At 37.8% G+C, this 17,071-nt stretch overlaps 1 protein-coding gene across 3 annotated transcripts in view; it reads left to right on the top strand.

The window, feature by feature from the left end:
- DIAPH2 (diaphanous related formin 2) overlaps nucleotides 1-14,751 on the top strand; it is a 105,331-nt gene extending 90,580 nt beyond the window's left edge. For all 3 annotated transcript variants that reach the window (XM_089536698.1, XM_089536697.1, XM_089536696.1), the window contains one exon: nucleotides 8,501-14,751. In XM_089536698.1, coding sequence (XP_089392824.1) covers nucleotides 8,501-8,565 — 65 coding nt within the window. In that variant the 3' untranslated portion in view covers nucleotides 8,566-14,751. The remainder of the gene's footprint in view (nucleotides 1-8,500) is intronic.
- The last annotated feature ends 2,320 nt before the right edge of the window (nucleotides 14,752-17,071 follow it).

Genomic DNA, 17,071 nt, shown 5'->3' with positions numbered 1-17,071 from the left:
TAGTTCTCTTTGCTTGTGTATAATGGAAATGGAAGCCAAATGGAAATATTCCACCACTCCTGTAAAGAACAAAAAATTGCACTGCATCAAACAATGGAAAAAGTCCAACATATTTGTTGCACATGACTAACCTACTAGAATTTGCATGTATAAAATATATGATACCCAAAATGGTTTATTTAGCATGAACATTAGGATACATATACAAGTGTAAAGCTGAAGACACAGAGCAGTACAAACTTTGGTTTCAGTGCATACAATCATTTATATTGTTTGTTTTTTGGCTATTTGATATCTAATACATTTTAAAGTGAAAACTATTTTTCTGTATTGCTTCCTCACCATTTACAATAGTGGCTGTTTGGGTGTAATTAACCATCTGAAGTAATTCATTCAAAATTGTATTTTCAATTACTTGTAACTAAAATTATCTGAACTAAAAAGAAAATATTTTTGTCCTGTAGACAGCTTTGCTGCTTTATCACTTTCGTTGTACTAGAGCTTTAGATTAGGATAACTTGGTTTTCAAATTAAATGTCAAATATAATTTGCCAGTGGAAACATGAAATGTTGCCAGCTGTATTTTGAAGCAAGAAAAGCTAGCTCAGCATCCCTTACTGTGGGTTTATACCTAAAATCAGCTTACCATCCTATTCGATCATATTTGGCAAAATATGAAATGTGGCTTTACATATATATGCATGCATACTCCTATTATAAATGTAGAAATTAAACCAAACCTAAGGGTAAGATTTTGTTACAGATGTCAAAGTAATGGATTCCATAATTTTAATTTTTATTAAATACGAATGAGTTTTGATGTTTTTATTATAAGTAATAAATAATAATAAAACTTTTATTTCTACCCTGCTTTTTGTCAAAACAATTTTTTATTTTTTAAAAAATTACACAATACACAAATTATACACACAAAAATCATTTCACATTCTTAACATACAAAACAAATCACAAAACACAAAAACACCATATAAAACACACACACACACACACACACACACACTCCATCAAACCAAATATTAAACATTCTTACAAATCACTGCATCCATATTCTAGCATCTATTTTCCTAAACACTAAACTGATAATCTTCATTTCTAGGCGCTTAGCTTAGTGATCTTATTATTTAGTGACTTCCTAAATAATTTGGTTCACCGTAATAAAAACTTTAACTAAAATTTGCCCTCCTCCCAAAAAAAAACTATTATGTCCAGAATGTTAATAATCAGCTTTTGCTTAATTTCAAACTTTTTTTTTACTTTGAAACAAAATTACTTTGCCTTAAATTTACCTTACATATTTAATTTAATGTAATTTCTTTCTCCTATCATGTCTTGGTCTATTTTATTTTAGGTAAATAACAGGAGAAGATGATTCATATCAAAGTTATAAAGATTTTCAGGATAACTGTCCAGTTCCTGTTTTCCCTTCATATGTTCTGAGACAGTTCCATTCTTGTTCTGCATTTAGCTCTCTCATTGCCACAGTTAAGACATCCATGTTCATTGCCTCTCTTAGTTTAATAATCCATTCTTCTGGGGATGGGATCTCTTTTTGTCTCCAATATTTTGCATATAGGGTCCTTGCAGTGGATACCATATATAATAAAATTAGTGAATATTTGTTTTCAGTTTTAATTTCCAGAGTACATGTCGTATTCAGCAGAAATAGTAAAGTATTCTTAGAAAATTTTATTTGTAAAGTTACTACATTATGAATCTTGTCCCAATATTTCTGTGCTTCCTGGCATTTCCACCAGATATGAATAAAGGAGGCACCTGGTTTGTCACATTTCCAGCATTCTGTATTGCCCGTTTTGTAAACTGCATTCAGTTTACAAGAGGACAAGTACCACTGGTACATCATTTTAATAAAGTTCTCCTTGTAGTTCTGATAGAGGGTAAATTTGTTTGTGCTTTTCCAAGTTTTTCCCCAGGTCTCTAGGTTGATGGACTTGCCAAGGTCCTGGGCCCATTTTATTGTCTCTTGTTGTAGACTTCTTTTCTTTAATAGTTTATAATATTTTGCTATATGTTTTTTACCCTCGTCAAAACGAATCCCATCTATTTCATTAAGCTTTTTGGTGGTGTCAATGGGCCTGAACAGACAGGCCAAAATAATTCACATACTTGTTTCTTGACTTACCAGCTCTTCTCATTGACTCTGCCTTTCACTGCAAGTGAACCCCTAACCATCCCTCCTATCAGTGTCTTGACAGCCTAAGAAAGGTTATAACCCTATGTGTGGAAATGATCTTCTGTTGATTTACTAAATGATGCATACCATCATTTAGTAAATCAAATGATGGCAGTAAATTGCTATTAGCAGCTTTGAATTCTTCATCAGTACAGCCTGATGAGGAACTTCAAAAGTCTGTTTCATCCTTTAAAGAAAGAACTGCATGTTGCATTCCAATACTGTGAAGAAATCTATGCATGTATATGCTTTTCTATACGTCATTGTCATTTTTTAAAATACTCTACTGACGACTCTTTATTTTATTATGTGTCATATACACTCAGAATTTACTTGTGCCATTTCCAATGTTGCTTTGCAAGCTGGTCATTTATTTTATTCAGTTAGTGTCCACTACAGAGAAAAATAAAATTGAAATATATCCAGCAGAGTATTCTTAAGAATAAAAATTCCAGAGGCCAAGTAAATATAAATAGTTGCAGCTAGCTGTTTATTCATAAATAACTAAAAACTACATAATTAAGACAAAACATGATTGTATTTGTGTTCTTATTAAAAGTTGTTTATCCATCAACAGTTACTTCTCAAAGGTCTGTCCCCAGAAAGAGTAGTGCTACTGTAAAACAATGCCACAAAGTGCTATGCTGACAATGCAGCCCAGAAGAAGGTCATGGTCAATGTTATCAAAGCCACTGAAAGTTCTAGCAGAACCAACCGGAGTGCACCTGTTTAGTTCATTCACCAAGGCAACCAAACCTGTCTTGGGGGTGAAACAGATTGCCCCTTTTCACCGGCTTCGGGACGGCATCAGAGTGCAGTGTTTAGATGCCACATGCTCTGATGCTGCCCCCAAGCCAGCATGGTGGGCAGCTTTGTGATGCTCTGGCGGTGTGGCATTTATATGCCACAGGAGCACCACAAAGCTGTGGAGGAAATGCTGGCTTTTTCCCAGCTCAAAAAGGAGTGGCATTTTGCCGCTCCGCCACATACACAAGCCCCATTATTTCCTATGGGCCTCGAGCATAGACGGGTTTTTCCTTACATGGGGGGATATGGACCGGATCCCTTCAGTAAGGAGAGGGACCACTGTATTTTTGGTCAAAATAATAGTTTTTTCTTTATTTGTTTTGAAACTGGCCATTTCACCAAATTGTTTTATTATTTCCAATAATTTTCCTGTTTCGCTTAGTGGGTTCTCAAGAAAGATGGCTGAGACACGAAACAGAAAGGCAGGAAAGAACAGCTTCTGGACGCTTCAGGGGTGGGACATGCAGATGAAAAAGTGCTCCTTTTGGTGCCCCATTTTGGGCTGCAGCAGTAGTTGGCTCTGGGACTCTGGCACCCGGTCATTGCAGTCCCGAGCCAGTAAGGGTCCGATCTGGGCTGGAGCAACTGGAGGTTGTTCCAAGCTGCCGGTCTGCTTTGCTCCTGAGGGCCTGAGCAGACAGGCAGTAAAAAGCAGCTCAATCCTAGGTTTTCTGAAAGTGGGTCTAAACCCTGTTTTCCACATGGTCCACTCCCAAGGCAGGCCAGACATCTGCACCATGTGGCATCAAGACATTTTATTTTATTTTTATTTGTTCTGAGATGTTAAAAATACAAGAGGAAAGCTATTGCAGGGATATGGGGGGGAACGTTATTTGCTTTTGACAGGGATGTGAGTAATTATAGGCTGTAAACAAAAGTGCTATAGCCAGTTTCACTGAAATGGTGGTAGAAAAGCCCAGAAGTCCAACTCCCATTGTACAAGTAAAAATACCCCTCTTTTTTAAAAAAACAAAAAGAACTTCTTTCTCCAGCCATCAAAAACTTTTGAATTCCATGCTTTGATAGTAAGTGCACTATATACAAAGAATGAAAATACTTGTACATGGATGACTATCTGCTGATATTTAAACTGCCAGCTGCTAAAAGTGATTAGATGTCCAGCTGAGGCTAACACATTTTGTCCCCCATCTTTAATAAAATATTGTAAGGAGTAGCAGGAAAACCTTGCATGTACTTTCATCTAGCAGCTTAAAAATATTATTTGCAGTATTGTGAAAGAATCAGTATTGACTCCTGTCAGGCCTTTTTGGATATGAGGTGAAGAGCCTTCCCTGATGGCTTTCTGTGTGCTTTGTCAAGTCCTGTACTTTCAGTTGAAGTGCAAAGTGAAAGCTGATGTCAGGAAATGCCTTCAAGCAAGAGCTGATACTGGTCTCCTGTGATTTCCTTATTTTAAAAAAAATGAAGAAGAGAGAGGAAAAATTCAGATTGAATTGTAAAATTATGGCAATCTAACTGGACATAAACACATTTATTGCAGCCTCAGCAACTGTTATGTATCAGTAGTGAAAGAAGGCAGAAGGCAAGAGGGCTGCTCTGATGACATGTATTTTTAAAGAACAAATGTGTTCAGATGAGAAGGTGGTGACTTGATGGCAGCATGTTTATATAAGATTCAAAACCCATTACTGTCTTTCTTTTCACTCTTGTTACTGTGAAAGAAAACTTTTAAAATGGCTAATGAAAACTGAAAATACTAACAGCATTATAGCTTAAAACAGTGGTTCCCAACCTTTCTAATGCCGCGACCCATTAATACAGTTCCTCATGTGACGACCCCCAACCATACAATTATTTTCACTGCTACGTTCAAATATGTGTTTTCCAATAGTCTTAGGTGACCTCTGTGAAAGGGTTGTTCGACCCCCAAAGGGGTCCCGACCCACAGGTTGGGAACCACTGGCTTAAAATAATAGCAAGAACTACAGATAGACAAGAATTATTATCTTTAGACATAGCATATATGTTAGCCGCCTTGGGTCCCACTTTGGGAGAAAGGCAGGATAAAAATAACATAAAATAAAAATAAAGCACTGAGATTCAAATATCGATCAGCAAGAGATTTCACCTTGTTTTTGGAATGTCACAAATCATGGTCAAGAATAGATATGTTTTTTAAATAAACAACAATCAGTACAAAAATAGGAAAAACAGATATATTAACAAATATCTTACCAGACTATAATTCAATTATGATGGCCTTGAGGAATAAAATAAGACATTTAGATTGATATTTGAATGATTCATTGTTTAAAAAGGGAGGAAATAATAAGGAAAACAAACTCAATGTTAAAATATTTTTTCAAAGGAAATCTAAACAAGGAAGTAAATATTAATAAATTATTATTATTATTTACTAATAAATAAAGGTTAATAATAATAATAATGATAATAATAATTAATGTGGTATAGGATACAAGCAAGGTGGTTGTGAGAAGTATTTAAAAAGTGACTAATAAAATTGCAAGAGAAATTCAGCAGAAAGAAGAAATGTTAAAGAAGAAGAACTGCAAAAAATGTTAAAGAAGAACACTGCAAAAAATTGATCAGAGAAATTTAAGCAAATCAGAAACGAGTTTCATCTTGGTGGGTGAAATGGAGAAGAAAATAAGATATTAGACAAAGACAATTTGAATTTTCAAATAAACTGAGAAGATGGTTAAGAATGAGATTAAGAAAAGGAAAAGATTTGATAACAAAGATTAAAGAAGGGAAAGATATTTATGGAGATCATAAGCAAATTAAAAACTGCTTTTACAAATACTATTCAGAATTACATGAGAACAAGCAAATTAAGATTGAGAAAAAGAAGAACTTCTTGAATGACCAAGGGATCCTACAGATTAATGAAGAGCAAAGAAAGGAACTGAACAAGAAAATGACAATCATAGAGGTAATTAATAGAGGCCATTAAGAAGAGTAAAACTGAGAAAGTCCCAGGGCTGGAAGGTCTCACTGCTATATATTACAAAAAAGCTAAAAGAATTGTTAATCCTCCTACAGCAAACAATAAACTACATTCTCAATGGAAAGTCACCAGAAAGTCATGGACGATTCTGTCAATATTACTTTAATTCCTCAAGAGAGTAAAGATGTATTGAAACCTCGATGTTATAAAATGGTTTTACTACTAAATGTTGATTGTAAAATATTTGTTTCAGTTTGGTCAGAAAGCTTAAAGAAAATTCTCAGCTCTTGCACACACAAAGATCAATGTGGCTTTCTTCCAAATAGATTATTAAAAGAAAATACACATAACATAATAGATATTGTAAAGTTTCACGGGGGGGGGGGATGGGGGAATCCTAACTTCATTTTCAGGATCTGTGATGCCCCATTCACTCAATATCTAGACCAGGGGTCGGCAACCTCCGGCCCGCGGGCTGGATGCGGCCCGCGGAGGCGTGCCCACCAGCCCCTGGCTGCTGTTGCGGCCTCTGGGGCTATGGGCGCCGCCATTTTTTCGCCCCAAATGGCGGCGAAGTCTCGCACGACCTCGCCGCCATTTTGCTGCCCAAAATGGCAGCGCCCAGAGCGGCGAAACGCCGCGACGGGCGGCCGTGGTGGCGGGCATCTAGGAGGCCCACTGCCGTCGCTGGGGCCCTCCAGGAGGGCTCCGAGGGCGGCAGGGGGCCTCTGGGGGGCCCTTTGCCGTCTCTGGGGCCCTCCAGGAGGGCTCCGAGGGTGGCAGGGGGCCTCTGGGGGGCCCGCTGCCATCGCTGGGGCCCTCCAGGAGGGCTCCGAGGGCGGCAGGGGGCCTCTGGGGGGCCCTTTGCTGTCTCTGGGGCCCTCCAGGAGGGCCTCGAGGGTGGCAGGGGGCCTCTGGGAGGCCCGCTGCCATCGCTGGGGCCCTCCAGAAGGGCTCCGAGGGCGGCAGGGGGCCTCTGGGGGGCCCTTTGCCATCGCTGGGGCCCTCCAGGAGGGCTCCGACGGTGGCAGGGGGCCTCTGGGAGGCCCAGTGCCATTGCTGGGGCCCTCCAGGGGGCCCTCCAGCACTGGTGGCCCCCACCAGCTTTTTTGCCGGTCTCTGACAGGGCCTGGGGCCCCGTCAGGGGCCAGCAAAGATGGGGAGGCCTGGCCCCCGGAAGGTGGAAGCTCTGCTCCCGGCATGTGGCCCCGCCCCTGGAGGGTGGAAGCTCCACCCCCTGGCACACGGCCCCGCCCTGGAGGGTGGAAGCTCCACCACCGGCATGCGGCCCTGCCCCGGAGGGTGGAAGCTCCACCACCGGCACATGGCCCTGCCCCGGAGGGTTGAAGCTCCACCACCGGCTTCGGCCCCCCAGTCGCCTGAGGGACAGCAACCCGGCCCTCGGCTCAAAAAGGTTGCCTACCCCTGATCTAGACCTAATGGAAGACCCAGAAAGAATGTATTAAGCAGCTCCATTCTGCTGGCTTCAAAGACCTAATTACTATCATATAATCCCCCTTCATGCCTCCACCCATACCATCTTCATGTTCCTTTCCCAGGAAAGCAACTTTGAAACTCTGGTAACATCTGTGTCTATCTCCTTTCCACCATCAGGCTCAACTCCTCATTCCCAGCAGTTAAAATGAAATCCTCCAAGCAACAACAAATGCCCAATAACAACAATGCCACTCACTATAATTCTATAACAACAACAACACATGGCAGAGTAACATCAAGGGGTCCCCGACAATAGCTATCATTCATTCCTGTCTAAACAGTTGCAGATTACTGTGGCTGTTGCACATCTACATTAAGCAATATCAGTGGTGTCAATTGGCATTTTTTCTTGTCCAATAGCTGCTAAACAAATTTGAAGAAACAGCATGTCTCATTTCAAATATATGCATTTTCAGCCACAACCTGCCTCCTTTACAATTGTTTATTGTAAAGCTATGTGTAGCTTTTGGCCCAAAATAGATTCTTCTGCAACATGACTATTCAATGCACTTGCTGTGATAAAGGAATAATTTGTAATGACATTGTTATTAATAATGCTAATGTTGCTCAACCAGGGTATGGCTAGGAAGTGGTTTATTTGTTTTTACTAAGTTATCTTATTTCCTTGTAGATGAATGGGTGAATGAGAAATCGTATGTATCTCAGTTTTCACTATACATCAGAGTTCATGATTTCTTCTGACATCAAAAAGGATGACATTCTGTCTCCTCCTTAGAGCATCTTGGCATAGGAGTTTCCTTATATAGTAAGACTTTCTCAACCATTTTAGTTATCAGCTGCTATTTCCAAGGGGAGAGTGCTGTGGAATTCTTTCAGTGCTTTTATCACTCTAGGAAAGCAATTTATTGCTGATTGCAGGACTCTTGAACTCCTCCTGGCAGCTGCATTCTGAGATTCCTCTGATCCACTTTCCTAGTAATTTATTTATATATTCCTTTGAAATTATGTTCAGGACTCATTGAAAACCGCTTCACTGCAATATCCATGTTTTAAAACCTTACTCACTCTGTTGTTTCCTTGTCTTTCTGTTTCAGATAACAGACGGATTACTTTGGAAAGGTCACGTTCCCGCCAAAATGAAACTATCACAGCAGTATGAATTCATCACTTCCATCCCATGCCAAAGAACTGGAATGCTATTGTATTTACTATAAATAGAGACAAGGTGAAGAATGTGTGAAAAGCAACATTGATCAGAGATGAAATTCAGTAGAATTCCGGGAAGCAAGAACAATAAATACTTATTTTTACAGATGTTATCTGTGCAGGAAAAAAATTGACTTGCTATATCTTACTAACAAATTTCTGAAGAATTGTAGACAGTGTTAAAATACAAGACTCGATCTGGACTTCATGAGTATTACTCAAAGTTGTGCTGGAAACTAAGACACAGACTACTGTGTTTTTCTGTAGTTCCCATAATTTCTTTGAAGATACACAGTAATCTATGGCTAAAGTGTGAGGAATGGTGTATATGAACTGAAATGATAGGGAGCAACATCAAAGGTCAAGTCAATGAGAGAGGGCAGGAGTCCATCTGTAGTCTTATTTTGATATGAAAGGAAAATGGAAATGTTGCATATTAATGAATTCATAGGAGATGATAAAACCACGTTTTCTTAGATTTTTTTTAAACATTAGAATCTTATCACAAGTTTTAAACATGATGGATTCAGCTATCTTGGTTGCAGTTAAACTTTATCACAAATCTACAGCCAGCCACACACACACACACTATATATATATACATACATACACACATACATATACAAAAAGATATATAGCTTCTTATCACTGCTAAACAAAGAACAAAAGCATGAGATTATACCAAAGTTAAACCATATCATTTGCAGAATATGTTTTTAACTATATTTAAAATGTATTTTCAAATTAGAGAAACTATATATGGATATTTTAAGAAAAACTCAAATTAGACAAACTATATATGGATATTTTAAGAAAAACTCTTACCTATTTTGATGGTTTTAAAATTCCTTTGTATATGTTTAAGCTTTCAGAGATATTATCTACTATTATGACAGTAATCAGAATTAAATTCTCATGATAAACATACTATAAAAAGCTCTGACAGATCATATCCAGAGGATTCAAGTGATGAGCTATTAACAATACAAAATGAGTGCCATATCCACTAACAGTACGAATCTGACATCCTCCAGATGTGTTGACAACAACCAAACACCTCCAACAACCTCAGCCAGTATGGCCAATAACCATGTTATCTAGGGAGCGTGGGACTTTTATTCCACCATTTCTGGAAGTTGCCAGTCTGGAGAAGGTTGCTTGAGTCTAGTGCATCATTCCTCTTTATCCTTTGGCCACTTTGAGACAGATTGTTTTTTAGCTTGAAGTCTTATCAATCTGATTCTGCTGATGTAGAAACTGCACTGTATTTTTCCGAAGCGCTCTCTCTCTCTCTCTCTCTCTCTCTCTCCATACGTTACTTTCCTGGAATTGAATATTTTTCTTTCTCCTGTTGGTGAAAGATGTACATAAAATATCTTAAAACAATTTCAGTCACTAGTAAATTTACTGAAGCCATGTTAATAAGGCCTGGAACAGACTGGCAGAACTGTTCTGAAGACGCCTTGGGACAACAGCAAATACATGCTGCAGTCCCGAAGGCATCCTCTACCCCATGCCCAAATAGGAGGAGAAAAGATCCGTTCCTATTTGGTCTGGAGCTGGGCCACCTTAGGTGGCCCTGGCATAACTTCCGGCTGCTCCGCTGGTATATGGGTTCAAAATGCTGTGCCCCTGGAGCATCTTGAAGCCACCTCTGTGTGGTTGGTTGGGTGGCTTAGAGCAGCTTGGGGGCATGCGGCCTCAAAGCGCCACTCCCCCAAGCTTCCCATAAGCCGGCTTTTGCAGCCGGTCTGTTCCAGACCTAAGTCACGATGAGTGTTGAACACACTGTACCAAAAGGTTCTGTAGGAAGGAGAGAGGTTCATATCAAATAATATTCAAAACTCAGGTAAATAAGGAAGAAAGCTATCAATCATTTGTTTGGTTTCCTTAGCAATAGTTTTCACAACCACTCCAATATGCAATAGGCGAAATCCTTATTGCACACTATGTTGCTGCTTTTGGCTGCAGGGCACACACAGAGATATGGGAGAAATACAATGTTCTGCATACATTCTAGTGAGATCTTGCATTTGTAGGAAGGCATTAGATAAGTTGCCAAAAATTCTTGTGTTATCCACTGAGTAGATTATATTTTAATGGAATTATGAACCTAACAGAAAGATTCATAATTCCACTTCAGTGCAATTGCTCATACTTGAAGGGAAGAAATGAAGTGAGCCTATTTACATGGGCAGTATTAAGGATTATTTGCCTGGGTGGGTCAGCCCTGGTTAGTACTTAAATGGGAAACCACCAATGACTACCAGGTGATATTTCAGAGGAAGGGACTGGCAAAGCCACCTCTGAATATTTCTTGCCTAAGGAAACCTTAGGAAATTCATAGGATTGCCATAAACCAACCAGCAACTTTAAAGGCACATACACAGAGAGAAACGACATAAATTCAGATGCATGGAAAGGAAAGACCCCAGGAGCCTTCTTGTATCCTTTTCTCCTGTGAAAGAGAAGATGTTACATTAATTTCAAAGGTCGTAGTTTAGGACTTGTTATTCAATTATATTTATTCTATGATTGTCATAACTACAGATCTTTCAAACAAGACAATAGTTGTGGTAAATGAACAATGATTTTACCTCCCATTCTGTAAGAATTTATTCCTAGTCTAAAACAAACAGTAAACATTTCTTTAAAAATACCCAACTAACCTATACACTATTCATGCGTTTAGTGTGAAAATTTGTCTAAGACACGTAAAGCTAAAATTGTAACTTATTTGGATAGAAAAAGTGTGCCTTTTTTAATCAATAGTTTTTTGAAACATTGCATTGAAACTGTTGACATGACATAAGGAATTTGCTAAAATTTGAAGGCCAAAATGTTAAAGCAATATTCAGAACATTTGTGAATATAACCTTCCTAATACTGCAGAGGGTTATTTTTAAGTAACCTTAATTATGTTGACTGCACCATTTGTCATTTCTGACATTTTGCTTTTCGGTAGCCTGATAGTTGGTAACGGTTAGTTAACAACTGGAACCAAATTCTCACAATGAGCAAATCCAAAAAGAACCCTACAGATGATCTGATATTTCAGTTTCACTAGCCCAGTCATTCCATATTTAATATTTAAAATATTTTGTGTAATTTAAGGAACCTATATCTCAATTACGCAAAAGGGAAGGAGAGTAGATAGAAGATGTGTTGTAAATAGAGGATGCTAATATTTATAAAATCTAAGAAGTATTTTCTAAATTTTAGGTTAGGTCATTGAAACTTTTGCCTTTTTATTTTTCTTGGAGAGTCAGAATTAAAAAGAAACACCTTGCTTTTTCATATTGGTGTGATCCCAATATTTTTGCCTGAAGACCTAGTAAGGATATATTTTGGAGGTCATAGCACCATTTCCTCAATGGCACTGCCTTATTTTCTTAAAGGAAGTCTCCTTCTCAAGAAACGGAGGCTTGGATGGTAAACAATGGAGCTTTTGGCAAACAATCTTAAACTCACAAATGATAACACAAGATACATTTCCAATACTGCAGAATATTACTGTGCATTGCACCAATAAATATAGCATTTGCATGTTTTGTAAGTTACATTTTTCAAAAGTGTTTACAAACTTTTTAGGATTATTAGAATAAAACTAGAAGATAACTAGCACTAATGCACTTATATGCACACACACACACACACTTCATTACAGAAATAATAATATTGGGAGGGTATTGCCAAATGCCAGGCATTTCTTAGGCCATGACTGGAAATCAAATAGATCATTACCACTTGAAACTGCACAAGTATCAGCAGCCATGGCCAGCATAGGCACTGGTGAAGGATGCTGGGAGGTGGAATCCAGCAACATATGTAAAGCAACATGATTTCCACTTAAACACATTTCCTGGTGCTTGCTCGGGAAAAAAAAAAGACATACTGGTGCATACATGGACATAATATGGTTACATCCATATATACCCTTTTCTGGACCTTCCAGAAGAATGTGTCCAGTAACGCTTTTCACAGGTGCCACATCCTAGCATTCAACAACAGCCAAGGAGGGAATAAAACATAGACAAAAATGAAGCCTTTTTTAGTCAAAGCTACTTGTTTCTAAATTAAACCACTATGGAGAATTTCAAAACAAGACACTTTAAAAAGCAAGTCTCTCTCTTTTTAAAATGTAGACACTGGTGAATGAAGCTTGCTTGTTTGTGCTGATCACTGTTTACCAGCTTGACAAATATGCATAAATATTACGTGCACAAATGTTTACCCTTTATACTTGTATGTATGAGTGTATGTACTACCTCAGAGTTCAATTTAGTTACATCCCCCCTCTGCACCACCTACCAAAAGCACTCCAGTTTAAAAACAAAACAAATATAGATTCAAACAAATCAAGGCATGGTTGATCCATGACTGGATCTCCTGGGCACTTGAATTAGGTCAGGAACATAATTCTGGAAAATGTGCCATATTATGTTCTAAAATATTTCTGCTCAACTCCACCTTGAAGTTCTTTTTGTTCAGTATATATAAAAATTAAGATGCAATACTATTGGCCCCGTCTGGGAAACAAATGGGTGCATCCATACCTCCCCTAATGGAACAAAAATCAGCATAGTGGGCATTGGAGGGGGAATAGTTGAATTCAGGGAAATAATGATGGGGGAGTTTAAAATTCCTGATTCTTTTCTGTGGGTTATTAAAAAAGAAATTAAGGCATGGAAAATGTAGTCATGGGTCTCCAGTGACTCATCTGAGTTGGCCTTAGGCATCTTGAGAAATTGTCTCAAGACATCATGAAGGCAACTTGAGAAATGGTCATTTTCATTAATTTGAAGTTTGATTTCAGTCATTCATTCCCAAGATCTCATGCAATTAAGAATCGGTCTAGGAGACACTTAGGAATTTATGGGAGTCATCCCACTTGCACCTCAGCTGTCACCAAGACTTTATATGCTTTTGTAGAATTTACTGCCACTATAACTTGCATCTTCTGGTTCACAATTTTTTCCCCATACAGATTACTTCTACTTGATGATGATGCTCAGGACAAAAATATGGTTAAAATAATCTAAACAACCTCTTAGCTTTGGTTTTAGGTTTACATAAGAAAATATGGACACCTAATGCATGATAGGTTTGCCCTCCAACCAAATACAGCATTAGTCTCCCACAGATCATGGCAGAGCTAGCAGCCAGCAGCACTATATAACTGCTGTCCCAGTCTTTTCAGCTTAGTCTCTGAATTCCATTAAGTGCTGGGAGAGGCACGCAAATTTTGAAATGCATTGGCCTTCTTAGCTGCCGCATCACACTGTTGATTCATGTTCAACATGTGGTCTACTCAGACTCCTAAATCCCTTTCACACGTAGTTTCATTCAGCCAGGTGTCACCCATCCTATATCCATTCATTTCATTTTTCCACTCTACAGTAAGTGCAGAACCTTGCATTTCTCCATGTTGAATTTCATTTTGTTAGCTTTGGCCCAGCCTTCTAGTTTCTATTTGTATTTGTATGACCATGTATAAATAGAAAATTTGAAATAATAGACTTATAGGTAACCACTAAATGAAAAAAGTTATGATGCTCATAGAAACATGAGATTAAAGAGTCAGAATACACAAGAAGGAAATTAAAAGGAAGACATAATCAACTTTATATATTTACAAGCAAGGAATGAAAGAATAATTACCCATGGATATCTAAAGCAATGCAGAGTTTAACTGGGATAAAGAAATTAAGATATGTAGTACATTATATCTGAGATAACCGAGCTTGTAAGTAATATTTCGGTATAGTAGCTAAAGTATGGAAGTTGTAAAAAGTAAAGTTATCAATTCAAAATTGCTAATGGAACATCGTTTGCTTTTATTTTTTATTTTGTGAAAATATGAATAAAAATATTTTTAAAAAATAATTTGAGGACAGGGGTTTGTTGCTTCTGTTGTTTAATAAATCCTTGGGGATCAATAGCGACTGCTTGTGTTACTTTGGTCACCAAGCAAGCTCCTGGATGTTATCACACTTGCAACGGATGCAGACAGACACTTAGTAGGATGTATGTCAAAAGTAGCTGAGTATTGCCATTGTGCAGGCTGCTGCAGAAAGAAACATATCAGAGCTGAACTTTCATTATGAATATCTTGATAATTCATCGGTTTTCTTAACAGCTGTACAATCTGACACTTTACTTTCCAGGAGACCTACTAGATAATTTATTTGAAATTTCAAGTTGCTTGGTGTACCTGCAGTAATCTGCCCACATTTCAAATCCATGTGAAAGTGACGGTCACATTTTTTGACATTTGGGCAGTATGCCGTTAGACTGTTCTTGTGATAAAGTATTTCAAAAGCCTGGCTTCCTTTTTGTATTCTTATGTTGTCTCACAGTCTAAAGAGCTGTCACTGCTGATACCAATAAAGTCCCCCAAAACATATTTCAGTTTTGAACTGAACTGCCCCATGATGATAATCATCTCATAATTCACAGTTGATAAAGCCCAACTGGAAGATGTCATCATTAGTCTCTCAATATCTTTTGTGTCTCTTAAAAACAGGTCATGAATCTAACTTATTAAGGCTAAGTCGACAGTCTAGTAGTGAAACCACACATTGGACAAGTTAAATACTGCCTTGTTCAATTATACAATGGGTCCTTACTATACCAGTATAGAAAGAGGAGTGATGTTGGGTGTGTGGCAACAAAGGTAAAGTGATCACAGGGACAGCAATGACCATAGTGATATGAATGAAAGCCTTTTCTGTCACAAGACAAAGTTGCCTTGCCTCTCTGAAGCTGTTCATGAATCAGTAAGGCAGCTTTATCTCTTGATAAAGATGGTTTTCACTGCCATCCCCTTTCCTGGAGTTCCTCATTTGAAAAAATGAGTTATGCTGGCAGAACAGAAATTTAAAATGGCATAATTCAGGAGCAGGACTGAAACCTCTGTATGAAGGTTTGAACATAATTTCTGATCATATTTAGCATACTTGGGGGCTTTTCCATGATTAGAAACCTGTATGATTGTAATACTTTTGATATTATTCAGTTGAACACCTTTAGAACTATTTTCAGACACTCCTGCTCACTGCACAAAGATCTCTAGAGGACTCTGTGAATGTAGAAACATCATGGTAGGTCTGGTGTTCATCCTCTCATCTACGTCCAGTTTTAGGACTTTATGACCAAGAAAATGCATGCATGTTTCATCTGACATGATGGTGCTATCATTCATGCAGATATTATTTTCATATGAGGATGTAGTCATATTAAGGAACAAAATAATGTATTTAGGAGAAATGCAGGCCACAGTCAACCAAGCTGCTTTCAACAGCAACATGGCTAATTTACTACCTAACAGAAATATCTTGTGGTGACTATTATTATTATTATTATTATTATTACTATTATTTCTTACATGCCTCTCCTCATTGATCAAGGAGGGGAACAACAACAATGAGCAGATAAATAACATCAGTTAAAACACATCGGTTGAAATACACATCAGTTTAAAATGATAAATAGCATATACACATATTAAGATGATCTACATTTAAAATTCATCATTTAAAACAGACAATTTAAAAAACATCTGGCTATATTTCAGTATATAATGTAAGCCAAGATCTCAGAGAAAGGTAGTATAAGATATACTTTAGTGGTATTTAACTCCTGGGAAAATATGTATGGTATATGCAAACTGGAGTAACAAAGGCTGGAAGTGTAACAAGGAAAAAGGATCACTCTATTGCATGCGGTGGACATGCATAAAGGCAAAAAAGTGTTGGTCTCAACTGCATTCTATAATCAATTCAATGGTACATGAAGATATAAAATTTAAACCATTTTTAAATTAAACATAATTGAAGAACAATGGAAGGAAGAAGAAACACCATCAATAGAGGAATGGCTATTGAGACTATTAGATGCGATAGAAAAGGACAAATTATCCCAAACTTAACAAAATGAAAACAAACAAACAAACAAACAAAAATACATAGAAAAAAAATTATAAACTATTTCAGAAGTGAAAACTATCTCAGAAGTAGTTAGAAAAGATATAATCAAGATACAAAATTGTATGGAATAGAAAAAGGAGAAATAGAATTTGAAAAAATTATTAAACAAGAAAGTAACCGAGAAATTTCTAAAATTTATCAATTACTTCTAAAACAAGAACTGGGGCAAGAAAGTATTAAGAACTGTATGATTAAATGGGAGCAAGATTTGGGACAAAATATCCAACTCTCACAATGGGGAAAAAACTGGACAAAAAGAATAAAGTATTCTAAGAACTATGCAGTGCAGGAAAATTTAAGAAAGATGCAACTCAGATGGCATTTAACACCAGATATAATTTCAAATGTGTCAAACAACCACCAAAACACTCACAAAAAGGGTTTTTTTTTTGGGGGGGAACCCTCACCCAGTCAAAATGGTTGCCCAGATTCCTCTCTCCCGCTTCTTCCTGGCAGGGACTGCCTCCTTGA

The sequence above is a fragment of the Sceloporus occidentalis genome, unplaced genomic scaffold, assembly GCF_023333645.1.
Source record: "Sceloporus occidentalis isolate IW3139 unplaced genomic scaffold, rSceOcc1.0.p SCAF_8, whole genome shotgun sequence".
NCBI classification, from domain to species: Eukaryota; Metazoa; Chordata; class Lepidosauria; order Squamata; family Phrynosomatidae; genus Sceloporus; species Sceloporus occidentalis.
This window is presented reverse-complemented; position numbering and strand designations above follow the sequence as displayed.